We start from the raw sequence: 15313 nt of genomic DNA on the forward strand, positions 1-15313 counted from the left end.
CAGGGTCAGATGTGCTGCTCTCAGTGCAAGTGAACTTAATGGGTCCTTGCCTCTGCTGGCAAAACTGAGTAGACAGTTATTATTCCCCAGGAAAACAATAATCTGGTTTAAAAATGCCAAACATCTGAAATACTTTAAAACTTACCCAGGCTATGTGCTTTGACACCTATAATCATTATCCTCTGAAAATGGTAATTCAAGTGTTTTGTGTCTTAAGAACGAATTCACTCTATACCTTGGCATGCGCTGACTGCCAGCTTTGTTGGCAGAACTGGCTAGACAATGACCGTACCAACAAACAGCAGGTTTTCCCAGCCAATAAAGGTGCCAAAAACCTCAACATGGCTCCACACGTCAGTTTTGCACATTGAAAAAAGAAGATAAAATAATACAGCTTATTGCGTGCAAACAAATGGTGTTTTAAACCTTCTACTGTGTATTAATTCTGGGTTTTGTCAATTCTAACTGCAGCAATCGGTTTACAGAGAGTCCTTGGTTACTAATTACCATGCTATGGTTTTATTCTTGCTAGAGATTTGCATCAGCAGAGTTCAGTTAGAGATAGTACTGAAAGCTAATCAACTCAGCACACTCCATAGCAACCTCAGGGCATAGCCCACAAGGAAGCAGTTGTGATTAAAGCGGCTGAAAAGGCTGCACTTTAACTAGTCACACCTGCACTACAGTAACTAAACTATAATACATATTTCACTGAGGACTAGGGAGTAAATTAAAACTTCCCTAGGTCAGGCACCCACTCCAGCTCCATGACCACAGGAGAAAACAGAAAGATTCTTTATGCTGGGTGGTTGGTTGCTCAATAGCTAACCCACACCATCCCAGCTTCTGCCTTCAAGCATAAAACCGACCACAGATTTCTTGTGGGAACAAAGTTTTCCAGTGAAAGCATATGCTTGGAAAACTCAGAAAACAAAAAGCATCTGCCTAAGCTCATTGAGCAGAAGTTTGCAATATCTCGACTCAGAAGAACCTGTGTTGTAATAAACAAATATATATTGCCATTACTGGGTTGGCACTGCAGTCCTGGGCAAAGAGTCCATCTTAACCTCTACATCTGCCTCTGGAAGAGGACAGAATAAGGCCCCTCACCTTTGTCCCGCAGTGATGTAGATCACAATGTCTTTGCACTGTGTACAAAGGGCTCTGTCAGAAGAGAAGTGTTGGTTGGGGGGGTGTGTCAGCTGCAGGATGCATATGTTCCTCCTGGCACCCAGAAAAGAACTTGTGTTTGCCTCCCCAGCTGTGGAATACCTGCCACCCCCCAGAGCTAGTGCGTCCCACACTGGAGAAAACCCTGAAGATCCTGCAGCTGGACTACGTTGACCTCTACATTATTGAGCTGCCAATGGCTTTCAAGGTAAAAGGAAAAATTGCCTGAAAAATGCATGATTGGCTTGAACCAAGGTCTCCATCTAACATCTTACTTGCAGCTTCCAGTTCACGTTGAAAATACCACATTGGCCAGATAGTGTTTGATATATATTACACTCATACATTTCTGTGCACTACCCATGCAAAGAGAGGCTGATGTTTCTTCATACTGCTGGCTCTGAGCGACTTGTAGCCAAAATCATTGAATGCAAGGAGCTCACATCAGAGTTGCATGCCTCCCTTAAAAGTCCCTAAACTTTCTGGCTTCACACCCATTTGTACCTTACTTTACAATTTTCCTCTGCAAGTACATGATATAAAGGCAAATTTAATAATACTGAATTAGAAGAATGAGATTCAAAGAGTATTTAAGTGGGTTTGAACCCATTAAATCCTTTTTCTTAGAGAGAACAGGGTCAGGCAAGTAGCTGGCTAACTACGTCTGAGGGATGTCTAAGCTCCAAACTGGCCTCTTTTTGCAAGGAGGGTAGTTCTCTGATTACTAAAATTGTATTTTGCTATAGACTCCAAACTGCCAAAAGCATCAGATAGGAAACAATTTACCAATGAAGCAATCACCTTAGACCTGTGGTTCCTTTTTTCCTCCGACAAAGCCATATCCCATTAAGACCTGTATAGGAGTAACTAGACTCCGATATTAAAACTTTATTTATATGGTCCCATGTATGGAATCCTTTTGGGTGCATTTTTAAAAATTTCCCACCACTTGCAATTTCCTGTTTCCCTTTGCTTGTGTTTGTATTCTCTAGTAGTTCATTCTCCCACATAGTGAAGGTCATTGTCTCACAATACAAAGATATAGACAGCTGGCTTTAAAGTAATGTACATCTGACTCCCTGAGGCCTGTATCAACAATCTGAGTTGTTAAAGGAGTAGCAGTCCTAGAGATTCATTCAAGTCCCCCATGAGAGGAGAGAGAAAAAAGCTGCTTTCCGCCTGAAAAATATACATTTTCCTGTGCCAAATACTAAAGGAAAAACCCGCACCCTTTTGCAATGGTGACTGGTTTCCTCTCTTTGCTTCCTCTCTCACAAGTGCACCCATCCCACATGTGATGCTTGCCTTTGGTGAGGGGCATGCAGGTGTAGTACTAAAAAACTTCTATTCTGCCCTAATCTGCAAACATTGGTGCTTTCCTATCTCCCCAAAAGCCTTCTTAGCAATAGTAGTCTTTGCTTAAAACCAGTAAAGTACTTGAGACAAAACTTACAGCCCACTCTGAAACCAGTAAGAAACATGCCCCTGCAGAGCCCAGCAGTGCAAACTGCTATAGGGGCTTTTAGGAGGAATAACCTGGATTTTGGAGAGCACCACTCGGAGGAGGAAAGCCTCACCATGCCTGCACTTTTAGGTGGCCGAGAATGATTGGAGTAGTCAAGAATAATGTCTGGAGTGACATTTTTCACTGACCTGTCAACATTAACTTGCACCTCCCTGGTTTTTTCCCTCACAGAGATTCCCCATTCAGGACTTCTGTCCTTCCTCCCTTTAGCCCAGAGGTGGAGCTCAGCCCCTCTACCCTAGCAAGGCAGACGACCAGCAGGAACAGGTCTCCTGCAGGCTACCAAAAGCCCTCTGCCTGAGGAGCTTATACCCACTGGAAGGTTTTCTAGGGGGCTCTGCTAAGGTGACTGATCTATCAGTGAGCAGGTACCTGTGCACAAAATGATCTCCAAATCTCTCCCAACTACATTGCCTTACCTAGCAGGAAAGCAGGTATTTTAGCCCTACACTGAGCAAGTCTCATCCAAGTATCTTCTTGTCATTTTAAAAGACTAAATCAAAACAGACCATTGGCCTCACTATTTGACTTACTATTGCTTTCTGTTTATAAAATAGACATTCACAAGCTGTTAAAATTGCGCTTTCAAGAAAGCCTGCTTGTCAAAGTCTTCTTTTTTGTGAAAAGCGATAGAATGTGCAGACGTTTCTTCCTGCATCTGTGTTGACGAGGAAATTATTATAATGGGCGCAGTGCTTTTCCTATCAGTAGTTACCAACTGCTGTGTTTTAAATATGCAAGTTGTCTGGTAGCTTTTGGAATACCTCCATACTTTGAAATGACATGCTATGATGTGATCCCTGCATAGTGACAGTGACTGTACAGTGCTAGTGCTGTCCCACTTACTTCAGTGCTCATACGGCAGCATGGTAAGAAGCCACCTTGCATTCAGTCTAAGGTGTGTGGCTGACTGCAAGAGAAAACCACAGCATTTGTGGGAGTGACTGGTGTGGTATAGTCCGTAAGAACCCAAAACTAAGAAACGAGACTAACTTCTGAAAGATGTTTGCAAAGACCCAGTAACCACCATCTCGTCACCATCAAAACACTACCGTTCTTTCAGCACTGTATCCACCTGCAGGCAATTCTTCCATTCAGGAAGAATTGCTTAAAGGGAGAGCCTGGCCGAGAAGGTATTGCCTGGAGATTGTTGAGCAGTGACAACTGTGCTCCGATACCTTGTGTAGTTCCCTGGAGGCAGGAGGATTGATCCTTGTGCGAATCCACAATAGCTGGCACCACTTATCTTAGGATAAGTTTACCTTCAAGCATCGTTCATTCTGACTTTGTCCGCTTTCTGGAACATGAGCAATAGAAATAGAGGGAAGCAGGGGAATGATAAATTAGCTAATGCAATAGCCATTTATTGACTACTATATAATGTTGAACAGAAGTTAATGAATAAGAAGTGGAATAGAGTAAGAAGGTCTTCAAGTAAGATGAATTCAGACTCATCCCCTGAACTCAAAGACATCCAGCTGCTATGCATTGAGCTTACAGTCCTTGAAGAGTCTGGAACGTCATGAGGATTAATGGTTTGTTCCAAAATATCATGGGGCAGTTTTGTAAATAGGGCTTTGCTTCAAGTTATGATGGCAAACAGCTTGCCTTCTAATAGAAAAAATTATATAAGAATGTACGCAACAGCCACCTACCTCCTTCTAGTCAAGAATTATTATTTTTTTTCAGGGGCAACAAGTCATCTTTGTTGAATTCATTGAGGAAAATGAGCACATTTGGAGGAGACAGGCTTTTGCCTGTAACTTAGACCCTGGCCTCTGAAATCTGAGGCTGTATTTTCCTTAGGCTCACTTTTCCCCCATGAAATGCCTTGAATTTGAACTTGATTGAATTGGGAGGCACCAGTTACTGATCATATTAGTCACAGCTGCATGTTCCCAAGGAATTACCATGGTAACATCTTGTACTCACGCCTTTGAAATGTAGCAGCTTGCAGTCAGATCAAGTGTCAAACATCACTGAAGCATTTTTATGAAGATAAGTGAAATTGCAATCAGACATGAGGGTGGGAAGTGTTAATGCATTACTTGCAACAGCAGTGAAATGACCAGCAAATAAGAGAAAGCCGTGCTCATGAGATATCAGCTCATAACTCATTTCTGAAGTCTTGTTTGTGGGGTATAGAGAGAGGAAGAAAGTTCCTAGTGCCTAAAGAAAGGTGGGTAATGCACTTAGAGAGGTTCATGGCCTGTACTATAGCTATGCACATAGCCCTTTACCACTAGTAAATTGTTCTTGTAAATAGTCCCTCCAATTGTTGGGAGTAAAACTGAGCTGGTACTCTTCCCAGGTGCTTAGGTCACAAGCAGTATCAAGGGAAGGGCTGGGAAGAAAGGAAAGAAGTAGTAGTAAAGTATGCAGGTTTGGTACTGTAACCCAGCCCTTTGGAAGGAGACTAATCCTTCGGATGCCATAGTGTAAAAGTCAGAAGTTCACCGAAAATTGAGGCCATCTGTGAACTCCTGAGTGCACACTATGTGACAACACTGAGTGTTTCAGAAAGCTTGATTGTTTTTTTGTTTGGTAGTAGAAACAGTCTTGGAAAAAATCTTTGCTCTGAGGAGTGATAATGTGTCTTTAAAGCAGAAAAGTGTGGGTTTGCTTTTCAGCCTGGAGATGCCATCTACCCTAAAGATGAAAATGGGAAAATTATCTACCATGAGACAGACTTATGTGCCACCTGGGAGGTAAGAAAGCACAACATCCATCCACACATGCTCTTAAACCCACACATCCTCATTCTCAGTTTTACTTGTGGCCTTTGTAAACAGAGCTGAGGCACACTGACGAGGCAAATGACTCAAATTCTACTAGCTCCATGGATAAATCTTACTTCTGTCCCTAAGAATGTTGCTTCTTGCCATCACTTAATTATTTTTATAACAAAATGAAACATTGCTGAAGTGTCTGACATCCACATTCCTTCTTTCAGAGTGCACTCTATATTTGGTAGTTGAGGTATCTGTAGGTTTTACCAAGCCCTCCTCTTTATCAGTTCATTACAGAAGGAGAAAGTTGGAGCCCTAAGTGACTGGATCCTCCTAAAAAAAGCAGGGGAAAAAAGGAAGCTTTTCACCTTAAAAAAAAAAAAAATCACCACAATTTGTCCTACAGCTCACCATAAAAAACTACACAAAAAACAGCAAATCCATTGCCATCAGAACAAATTCATTCAAATTTAATTATCAGATGAGAACACAAGGTATTTCTGCTAAGACGACTTGGAGGAAAGTAGCATTTGTCTGAGAGATGGCATCCTAGGTTTTTTTGCGATCACTCTAGTCCTTTAGCCAGGTGTCTCCTTAAGCCTACTGCCACTTGGCTTCAGGATCTCAGGTGAAGCCACATGTGTGTGATTAGCAATCTCTTCACATTCCTGCCTCTCAAAGCCTTGGACACTCTAAGTCATGGCCAAAATTGGTCAGCTCTCCTTCTGCACCAGGTCTGCTGCAGAAGCATCACTAATGCATCCCAGTTCACACCAAGGGAAATAACATGGGCTACTACATGCTCCACTTCAGCTTGCACTGTCCAGAGCCGGGTAATCACATCCCAGTTTAGCTTTACTCAAGGTGCAGCAGAGAGAGGTGGAGGACGGGTGAAACTCTTGAGTGAAAGTTCAGAATGGGAGAGAGCCTGGGCAGGTTTGGGCTTTCCCCTGGCAGCTGAGCCATCCAGGCTGGGTCTGAGGGGGAACGGGGGCTTCCACGTCAGCTGTTAACCCTTGTCTTGGGCTGGTACTGTTCATTCCTGTTTCACAGGCTAGTTGCTCAAACATTAAGAGCAACAGCTGTCCAAACACCGTTACGGTTTTATCTTCAAGCTGGTGCTTATTGTAAAGGGTATGTTGTAGCAGGCTACTCTCTTCAGCTAGTAAGCCAAGAGAAAAAATAGGTGATGGTGAGTGCCTGCAAATAGTAACATCAGTCTAAAAAAACTGGCTAAACTCAATCCAGATAATTTCACCCTCTCCGTATGGTGCTAGCAGACAAAAACGGCTTCACATGATTATATTTGCCAACTTGTCACTGAGTGATACAAAGCATACGAGGCCAACTAGAGGTCATAATACATGGTGCCTCTTACCTCCCTGCTTTCAGCTCCTGTGAGACAGAAAGAAACAACAAAACGTGCAGGAGGGGCATCCAGCTCCACAGTGGGGTCTGCTCTGCCTCAAACAGGCACTGAATCATTTGGGTGCAGTTTCTGGGAGGAGAGGGGAGTACCACAGGAAAGGACCCTTTTTTCCCCCTTAACATCCTAGCAGATGAAGCTAATGAAGACCATGGCATGTATTCATATCCTGTATTCATAAGGCTTGCTCAGCTATTAGAGTTTGTCTGAAGTACAGAATACCTAGAATTCCTCTCCCCTCCCTATTTTTTCTACTTTATACTGTACTGAAGTTTTCTGTGCTGGTTTTGTCATGTGCCTTGTGAGATATGCAGGGGATTTCACTGGATAGAGACTTCATATAAATGCTGTTGCAGAAATAAAAGGAATAAATTGACTTATCAGGAAAGCAATCTGTTTTGTTCACTCTCCTTTCTCCAGCTTTTGAGGCTGCACTAAAGCAGCATAAGGTAAAGAAAGCTCTTTGAAAGCAGATGTCTGGCACTTAAGTATCTGTATCTTAGATTAATCTTTCTGCTCCCCAGACAATTTCTATCCTCATAGGAGGTATAAAACATAAGGGTTTGGTCTGGAAAGCAGATCCACACAGGAATGGAGTTTAGAATAGCGGGACAGCACCAGCCCTCATGCTAAGAGAGCTGTCCATTCTGCTGCAGCAAAGGTTTTTCTGCAGTCTCAAGAAAAGTCCATCTTCTACCTACTTTTAAAATGCATGCTCCAAGGAATCAAGCCAACATGTGGGACTCCACTGATTTTTGCTTTCTTTGCAGGCAATGGAAGCATGTAAAGATGCAGGCTTGGCAAAGTCTATTGGAGTATCCAATTTCAACCGCAGGCAGCTGGAGATGATCCTGAACAAGCCAGGACTTAAGTACAAACCTGTCAGCAACCAGGTATGACTGCAGGCAGTGCCTGCCACGTTGCCCCTGCCCTGTAGGGATTGCCACCGTGTGTGGAAAGGTGACGTACACTTTGCCACAGATGCTGCCTTCCATAATGTCATACTTCCATTTCTAGCTTGAAAATATTACTCATCCTATCTAGGCCAAAGATAAATATTTGAAGGTGCTGGAACAATTGCTCTCCTCAGTTCTTGCTCCAGGGCTATAAAACTAGTGCCTCTGTGCCAAAGCTCCATAACAAGGTTGAATGCTGAGTCAATTCAGATCTTAAGTCTCTGCCATGTACCTTAAAGTCCAAAAAATTCCCAAGACAATCCATTCAGAGTTAGCCAGTTCTCAGTGAAGCCACGTCTGCCTCAGCTGACACCAAAACAACACTAAGTATCAGAGATCCTGAGTCACTCTAAGCTCCAAGTCTGAAAGCCATGAGAAGTAACTCCTAGATTTCCTGTACTTGCTCTCCCGTGCCTTTCCTATAAGATGTCAGTAAGAGTTAGAGAAAAACTTAAATTACAGAGGAGACCCTACTAAGCAGCCAACTTGAGCTGAGCAAGCCTGTGAAGACGATAGGCACGTCTGAGTTAAATTACAGCAGCAGAGCTCAGAGAAGGCAGTAAGCGGCAGTGACCCATCTGAATGCCCAGTACTTTGACTCTGGCATTTGGCAGGTCTCTGCATTTCCTCGAAATCACTGGGAAGCTCTTCTAATTCATCTGGCACAAACAGATATCCATGTTAGCAATATCAGAGAAGAGGCCAGAGACCAACTGGGACCAGCTTCCCACCCTCAGCGCCTGGCCTGGAGGGCTGGGGTTGACATGGAGCAGGGCAGGGAACCTGGCCATCACCTTCAGTTCAGTCTCTGGCCTGCAGGGAAAGGCAGCCTATGAGGGGAGGAAATTCCAGCACCCTTCACTGGGTATTAATATGCCCAGTGGGCGCAAAATGCAATTGCTGTTTCTGGCATGCCCTTATGACTGCCCTGAGCATTGCTGCTGCTTCCTGGGGTTGAGGAAAACCAGGCAAAAGATTAAGCCCAGCTTCGGGCAGCTAGCCAGCAGACATAGATGTGCCAGCTAGCTTCAGACTGCCTGCAAACAGTGGTTACTCTGTCACCTTGTAGACATCCCTTTCCCAGAGACTAAGAATGCAGCCAGAAAATCCCTGCCTGTAAGGGAACAGTATTTGCAATGTGGGAGGGCAGAGCTTCCAACAAGGTCATCATAAGCATCCTGGGGATGTCTCACCTTTTGCATATCTCCCTCTCACCTTTTTATCTGGGGCAGCTTATGCCAACACTTCCCCTAATAACAACATCAGATTAGTCACCCTGAATGCAAGAGGCAGAGAAATGAAGATCTGACCCAGATGAGATGGGTTGCCTTCTCAGCCTACTTCTCTAGTGAGCTTCCCTCCCCCCTCCTCATTGCCACCTTTCCACTGGGGGCCAATAACAATTCCCTGCAGACAAATTGTAGTCATGGATATTGATCTGCTGTCCACAAAAGAAAAAAAAAAAAAATCCATCACCCAGCAATGTGCAATTAGAACAGTAACCACAAACTGAGTTTCCCTATTCTTTAACTTACCTGTATGTTTTCCTGAAAGTACCGCTTGGTCTGTAGCTCTCACAAATATGGGGACACCATCTGCTTCTATATCTGGCCCTGTTGGTTAATTATTCTTTCTGCATTACTCATGTAGGTCGAATGCCATCCCTATTTTACCCAACCAAAACTCTTGGAGTTTTGCAGACAACACAACATTGTTATTGTTGGGTACAGCCCATTGGGAACCTCAAGAGATGAAACATGGTAAGTCCCCATGTTACTTTCTAATCAAAGGACAATATCCATGAACAGTATAATAGCTCTTCACAGCTGCATCTCTGTGCAAAATACTTTTGTCCCCATTTTCAAAGTAGTTTTGAACTTCAATGTCTAAATATTCTGTTGTGAATGTAAACTTGCAATGCTCCTGCCGCACGCTGTCATCAAAAAATGCCAGGTTTCTGTATAGGAGGTTGCTTTAGTTCCCCTCTGACAGAAAGCAAGTGTCTGTAACTGGGAATGTCAAGGAAGTAAGGAAGTAAAAACTAAGACAACATTAGGACATCGCATAGGAAGTTGCCACTGACAGCCCACCAACTTAACTGCCAAAGCTTTTCTCCCATCTTTCACGCTGCTTGTCAAAAAGGTGCAGTATTCTGTCCACAAACAAGTAGATTACTATGTTCTGACATGGAAGATTAGGGGGTTTTGATTTTCTTTCTTTCCAATTTTCTTCCAGGGTAAACGTGTCCTCCCCTCCTTTACTGAAGGATCCTGTGCTGAATGCCATTGGCAAGAAGTACAACAAGACAGCTGCACAGGTTGCTTTACGTTTCAGCATCCAGAGAGGGGTAGTGGTCATCCCAAAAAGTTTCAATCCACAACGCATCAGAGAGAATTTCCAGGTAAGTTTGTACTCCAATGGTGCATGGATAAATCCACTTACATTGGCTTAGCCCTTATAGAAGGTTATTTTCCCATTTCTTTCTGTAGACATAAGGCTTGGCCAACGTCAAGCTTTGCTGTATTTTATGGTTTTTGTGCCCATCACTTAATGGTATCATAATGTGACATTAGTAGAGCAAAGTAGACTAAATTTTGGTGTCTTTTAATCCTCCGAAACAGATAAAGTTTCAGGTGGTGGTATATCCCAGAACACCAGTTGTTGCAGTAAGCAGCACAAGCAAAATGAAGCAATTCAGTAGGTCAGCATCCCAAGGTTGCTGGCTGTAGGTGTTCAGGAATGACTGACCTGTTCTGCTCAGTCTTCAGATATAGGGCAGCTTTATCAGGGAAGGGTTGCTGCCTACAGGTGTGCCAGAAAGGCTCATAATAACCACACCACCAGAGATCATCTGGCTTGCCCACTAACACCAAAATAAGATGAAGAATTTGTTCCCATGTCCCTTGCAGCAATGAGTACCCGCACTGCTCCCTGCTTTCCCTGCCAATGTATTCCTTTCAAAGCTGGTGACCCAGTACTTGCCAGACTACCTTTCTCTTCTTGTGAAAGACTATAAGCAAATGTGACTGGACTTTTTCATGCCCTCAAGACTTTCCTACAAGTGCAAGCAAGTATGGTGAGGGACACAGGGGAAGGGGAGGGGATTGTAATTCTGAAACCTGGAACATATGAACATTGATTATGACATGAAACACTAACTTATTCCTAACATGTCCTTCCATTAGATCTTTGACTTCTGCCTCACTGAGAAAGAGATGAAAGAAATTGAAGCCCTGAACAAAAACGTTCGTTATGTGGAACTGTTAATGTAAGTCCAGGAGGAATACTAGATCCTCACAGAACATTCCTGTCTTATCAGAGGATTTTAAAAAACCCAAACAAACACTTCCTTTTAATAGTAATTTTTGTATAAATCACCTTATTTTTAGATAAGGCTTAAATATGGGAGGTCTTTAATGCAGCCTGAATATGTTCCTGGACCTGTTGCAAAAATAAGCGTGCAATACTTGCTCACAGCTCAGATGTCAAAAGCCCACCGCGTAGAAAGTGACTGTGTCTGGTTATTCCACCTCTGCTCCATCTCCTTAAACACTTTCTGCTATGTGTTGTAGTGACAGCCTCAGCCACTGATGAGGTGTAGCATTGCCCCATCTAACAGTGCAGACAGAGCTAAAATTCAAATAGGAGCACTTTGTCTTCCCCCTCCTTCTCACCTTCATTTCCAGTGCTCAGCAAGTCGTGTTGCTGCTCGTGTACAATGGCTTACGGATTGTAAACCCGGTGTTTCCAGAGGCAGCTTGTCCTAAATTGCCACATGGAAGGCTGAGAATTAAGAACACTGCTACATGAAACCACAAGGCTGATTTAGGGAGAACTCTGCTCCTTTTTGCTTAATACTTTGTTCAGAGTATCAAGATTCACCTACCCAACTTCCTTATTAAAGAGGGTACATCTTAGTGACCACAAGCAGTCAGAAACTTTCTTTTGGCCTCTTCTTTGATGCTGTCAACTTCAGCAATATCCCTCTCCTGCTGTCATGTGAGTTGTACCTTCTTGCATGGAAAGCAGAAAACAATACAGCTTGTTTGACTGCTAGACCACTTCCTAATGATCTCCTCCGAGAACTAACAAGGCTTGATCTCTTACTTCTTGTGATCTAAAGCTTACCACCTAATGTACTTGTGCTTCATGGGAAGGCTACACTACCTCAGAAAACTCAGACTGACCCAACATCATCTTTTCCAGAGAAAGAGGCCATTTGTTTTTCCTTCAGCTCAATAGCACCTACAGTTTATGGCCAGACTTTATGCTTTCCCCTTTTCAGGGCACTCAATATGTAGCCAAATGCTAGAGATTTTTTCCATGCATTTCTCTTGTTACCTTGGATTATCTGTGTCTTGCCAAACTGTATCATGCTCAAGCACTAAAAATAATGAAAAGCAGGATAGCAGCATCAATAGCACTCTAAAACGTTGACAGTTGCCCAAAAGATGGGGGGAAACATTGCAAAGGAGCAAATAAACCACTTACTGTGCTGCATAAATATGATAAGAAATATGAACTCAGTTAAAAACATCATAATGGGGCCCATCTTTCACATTTAAGCTCAGCCAGGTGCTCCGAGGCTTTAGTTTCTTAAAACTTAAAATAGCCTTCCATCAATTAGCAGCACTTAGTTCCAGAAGGCTTTCACATATGGCCCAAAAGATTCTTATATGTGTTTTGGTATTTGAAATTGTTTGCTTTTTCATAGCTAAGTTGAGTTACAACATAATTTAAACTTTTAGTGAGTATATACACAAAATGTAACCTCAGTGCAAATGCAAGAGCCTTTTCCAGAAGCAAAGTTGAAGGCTGCAAACACTCACAGAAGAACTTTAAGCCATTAATCCAAAAACTAATAAATGAAATGCTTTGCTTTATTAGACTAAATTTGGTCACAGGAGGCCACTGAGGACAAGGAAAACAGAATGCATAGGATCAACATTGCCGGCTCTATTTTTCAAATGAGTGCCATGTTTCAGGAAAACGTTTAAATACAGTCTGACCTCAACTGTGAAAAATTCCTTCTCAGAAAAGTGATGTTGCCATGTAAGGAGCAGCTAAACATATATCTGCCTACTATGTGTTCTTGCACGGAGGTGTCTGGAATCGACACTGCAACAGATGAGTTACCAGCCTAAAGAGATTTCTTATTTTCAGATACATGTTGCTGGATGAAAAGTCAAACTATCATACAGAAATATTTTTGGTTAGTCAGTTTTGTGTAAAACCTTTAAGTGCTGTGATGCAAATGCCAGCAGGAATGGAAAACTCCAGCTTTCCTCTGGCTCTTCCAGTTATCATCTACCATGGATACTTGTGTGCAGATCTCTTCTGATGTTATAAGCCCATACAAACAGGATATTGCAGAAGGAGTTGACAAGTTAAGCATCTGAGCAGAAAATTGAGGTTTTGTAAAAGTGAGAACTCCAGGAAATCTCAGTCTGAAATGGTTTCTTTTCCCCCTCAGAGAAGTCTGGTAGTGTTATGCTGGGCGAGTTTTTCATTAATCTGTCTGCTTGATTTATCTTGTCCTCCCAGTCTCTGCTATGGATATTCTTCCATACCAGTTATTCCAAGCTGCATAGACTCCTCTGAGTGAATCGTTTTCACTCAAAAGACTCAGACCTTCAAACATGTGAGATCTGATTAGCAAGCATGCTCCACAGATGGAAAGTAGATGACACTGGCAACTCAGATATTGTCAAATTATACTGAAATCAAACAAGTCAAAGTTTTGTGGCTTGGGTTTTTTTTCTGAACCAACTCAATGTTAATGTGTAAACACTTCAGTTTGGCTGAATATTGGAATGAAATGTTTTGGCACAACCAATTCAAAATATTTGATGCCTTCCAGTTAGTTACCTTCAATATTGTGAAATGTATCCTTCCCTTACTGGAATGATTCACAACTGGGATAAATGCCACTATTTGTTGTGCTCTGCTGTAAGGCAAGGCAGCCAGCTGCCATGGTGCACCTGAGAATGTTCTTCAGAAATTTTTGATTTTGCTAATGGAAAGTATCTGTCAAAGCAGGGCTTGTGGTTTAGCATCACTTCCTCAAACAACCAACAAAGCCCACAACAAAACACAACTACCTTTCTCTCAAGTCTGCCAATAATGAGCAAATGGTGTTATTTTTTCACTTGCAGTTGACAACTGGTAATTTTCTCCTTGCCTTCTATAATGATCCTGGACCAGCATCTTCCCTGAGCATGCAGGTTTTTAGATGAAGCCTGAAGCATCGCTACCTTTGGTAGTATACAGCCATGAACATCCCTTTCTCCCCTGAACTGGGTCACCGTAAAGCTTCTTTGTAAATTCTCTGCCACTGGTGATATTAACCCAGTAGGACATCTATATCTAGGCTGAGCTAGATGACAGCCAGACCTAGTCTGGCTATGACAGCCACTTGGAGAAAGCACCAGACCAGACCCAGACATGTCAGCTCTAAGTACATAAGCCAAAGTAGTAGCATCTGGTGTCTCCACCTCTCCATCAATTTCTGATGGTCTTTGTAGACATCTGAACAAAGAATTCTTCCTCTTCCACAATGTACATGTAGTGAAGCCATCCTCCTTCCCTAGAACACTCCTACTAGCTCAAGTTAAATCAACCGAGTTAAATAGCAAGAATAACAGAGATCCAAACTCTTGGCTTTTCCCAACTGTCCTCAAGGTATGCAGCCTGTAGGCCTGAAAAATGGTCCTTCACTGCCCTCTCCTTAAATGCACAGGTTTGCTTCCAGTTCTGCAGGGAAGATTATTCAGAGCAGACAGCTGCTGAATAAGCAGGAGAGCCTTCCATGAAGGCCATCTATATATTGCAAGGAAAAGATTTGCCAGGCACAGGTCAACTGCATCTGTGATGTGACATCCTGCTTCACCTGAAAAGCTCACTTGTTCAATCTGACCTATTCACAGGTGGCGTGATCATCCCGAGTATCCCTTCAACGACGAATACTGAGAACAAGGTGTGTCCGGGCAGGTTCCTCAGTGCTGTTAAGCTTCACTGAAAGAGACCTGACATTTGGGGTGCTTTGACTTCATGGGAGACTGTTCAAATCAGCATTAAAAAACATCAAGACATTTACTTCCTCTTGTCTTGTCAGTCTCTTATTGCTACGGAAAAGCAGATCTATTTAACCTGTTGAATCTCTGGTTTTGGCTTAGGAGGCTTTAACTCAGCATTGAAGCTTCAAAACCAACGGCTGATAAAACTGAAGAGTTCTTGTGGAAACAAGCCAAATAATCTTCACTCAATTGCACGTTCTTCAGATTTGAAACAAGAAGTTCTGCTTCAGTAGATGTGAAGCAATATCATTTTGTTTCACAGCTCAAGTGAAATTTAGTGGTGAACTAATCTGATTTGAGATGATAGATATATTCACTGCTTCATGTAGCAAAGCCTGTTTCACTCTGACCAGGGTATTCTTCAGCTGTGTACATGAGCTATATATTCCATAGGTAGACCCCAGCTGGCTCTACATGCAACTAGCTGAAGC

General features: G+C 42.7%; 1 protein-coding gene across 1 annotated transcript in view; it reads left to right on the forward strand.

Moving 5' to 3' along the window:
- The window catches only part of AKR1D1 (aldo-keto reductase family 1 member D1), a 34982-nt gene extending 20081 nt beyond the window's left edge, over window positions 1–14901 (forward strand). Inside the window, exons 4-10 of the mRNA XM_055808431.1 lie at window positions 1262–1378; window positions 5326–5403; window positions 7621–7743; window positions 9457–9566; window positions 10042–10207; window positions 10992–11074; window positions 14733–14901. Coding sequence (XP_055664406.1) covers window positions 1262–1378; window positions 5326–5403; window positions 7621–7743; window positions 9457–9566; window positions 10042–10207; window positions 10992–11074; window positions 14733–14775 — 720 coding nt within the window. The 3' untranslated portion in view covers window positions 14776–14901. The remainder of the gene's footprint in view (window positions 1–1261; window positions 1379–5325; window positions 5404–7620; window positions 7744–9456; window positions 9567–10041; window positions 10208–10991; window positions 11075–14732) is intronic.
- The last annotated feature ends 412 nt before the right edge of the window (window positions 14902–15313 follow it).

Source organism: Falco peregrinus, chromosome 6 (assembly GCF_023634155.1).
Source record: "Falco peregrinus isolate bFalPer1 chromosome 6, bFalPer1.pri, whole genome shotgun sequence".
Taxonomy (NCBI): Eukaryota; Metazoa; Chordata; class Aves; order Falconiformes; family Falconidae; genus Falco; species Falco peregrinus.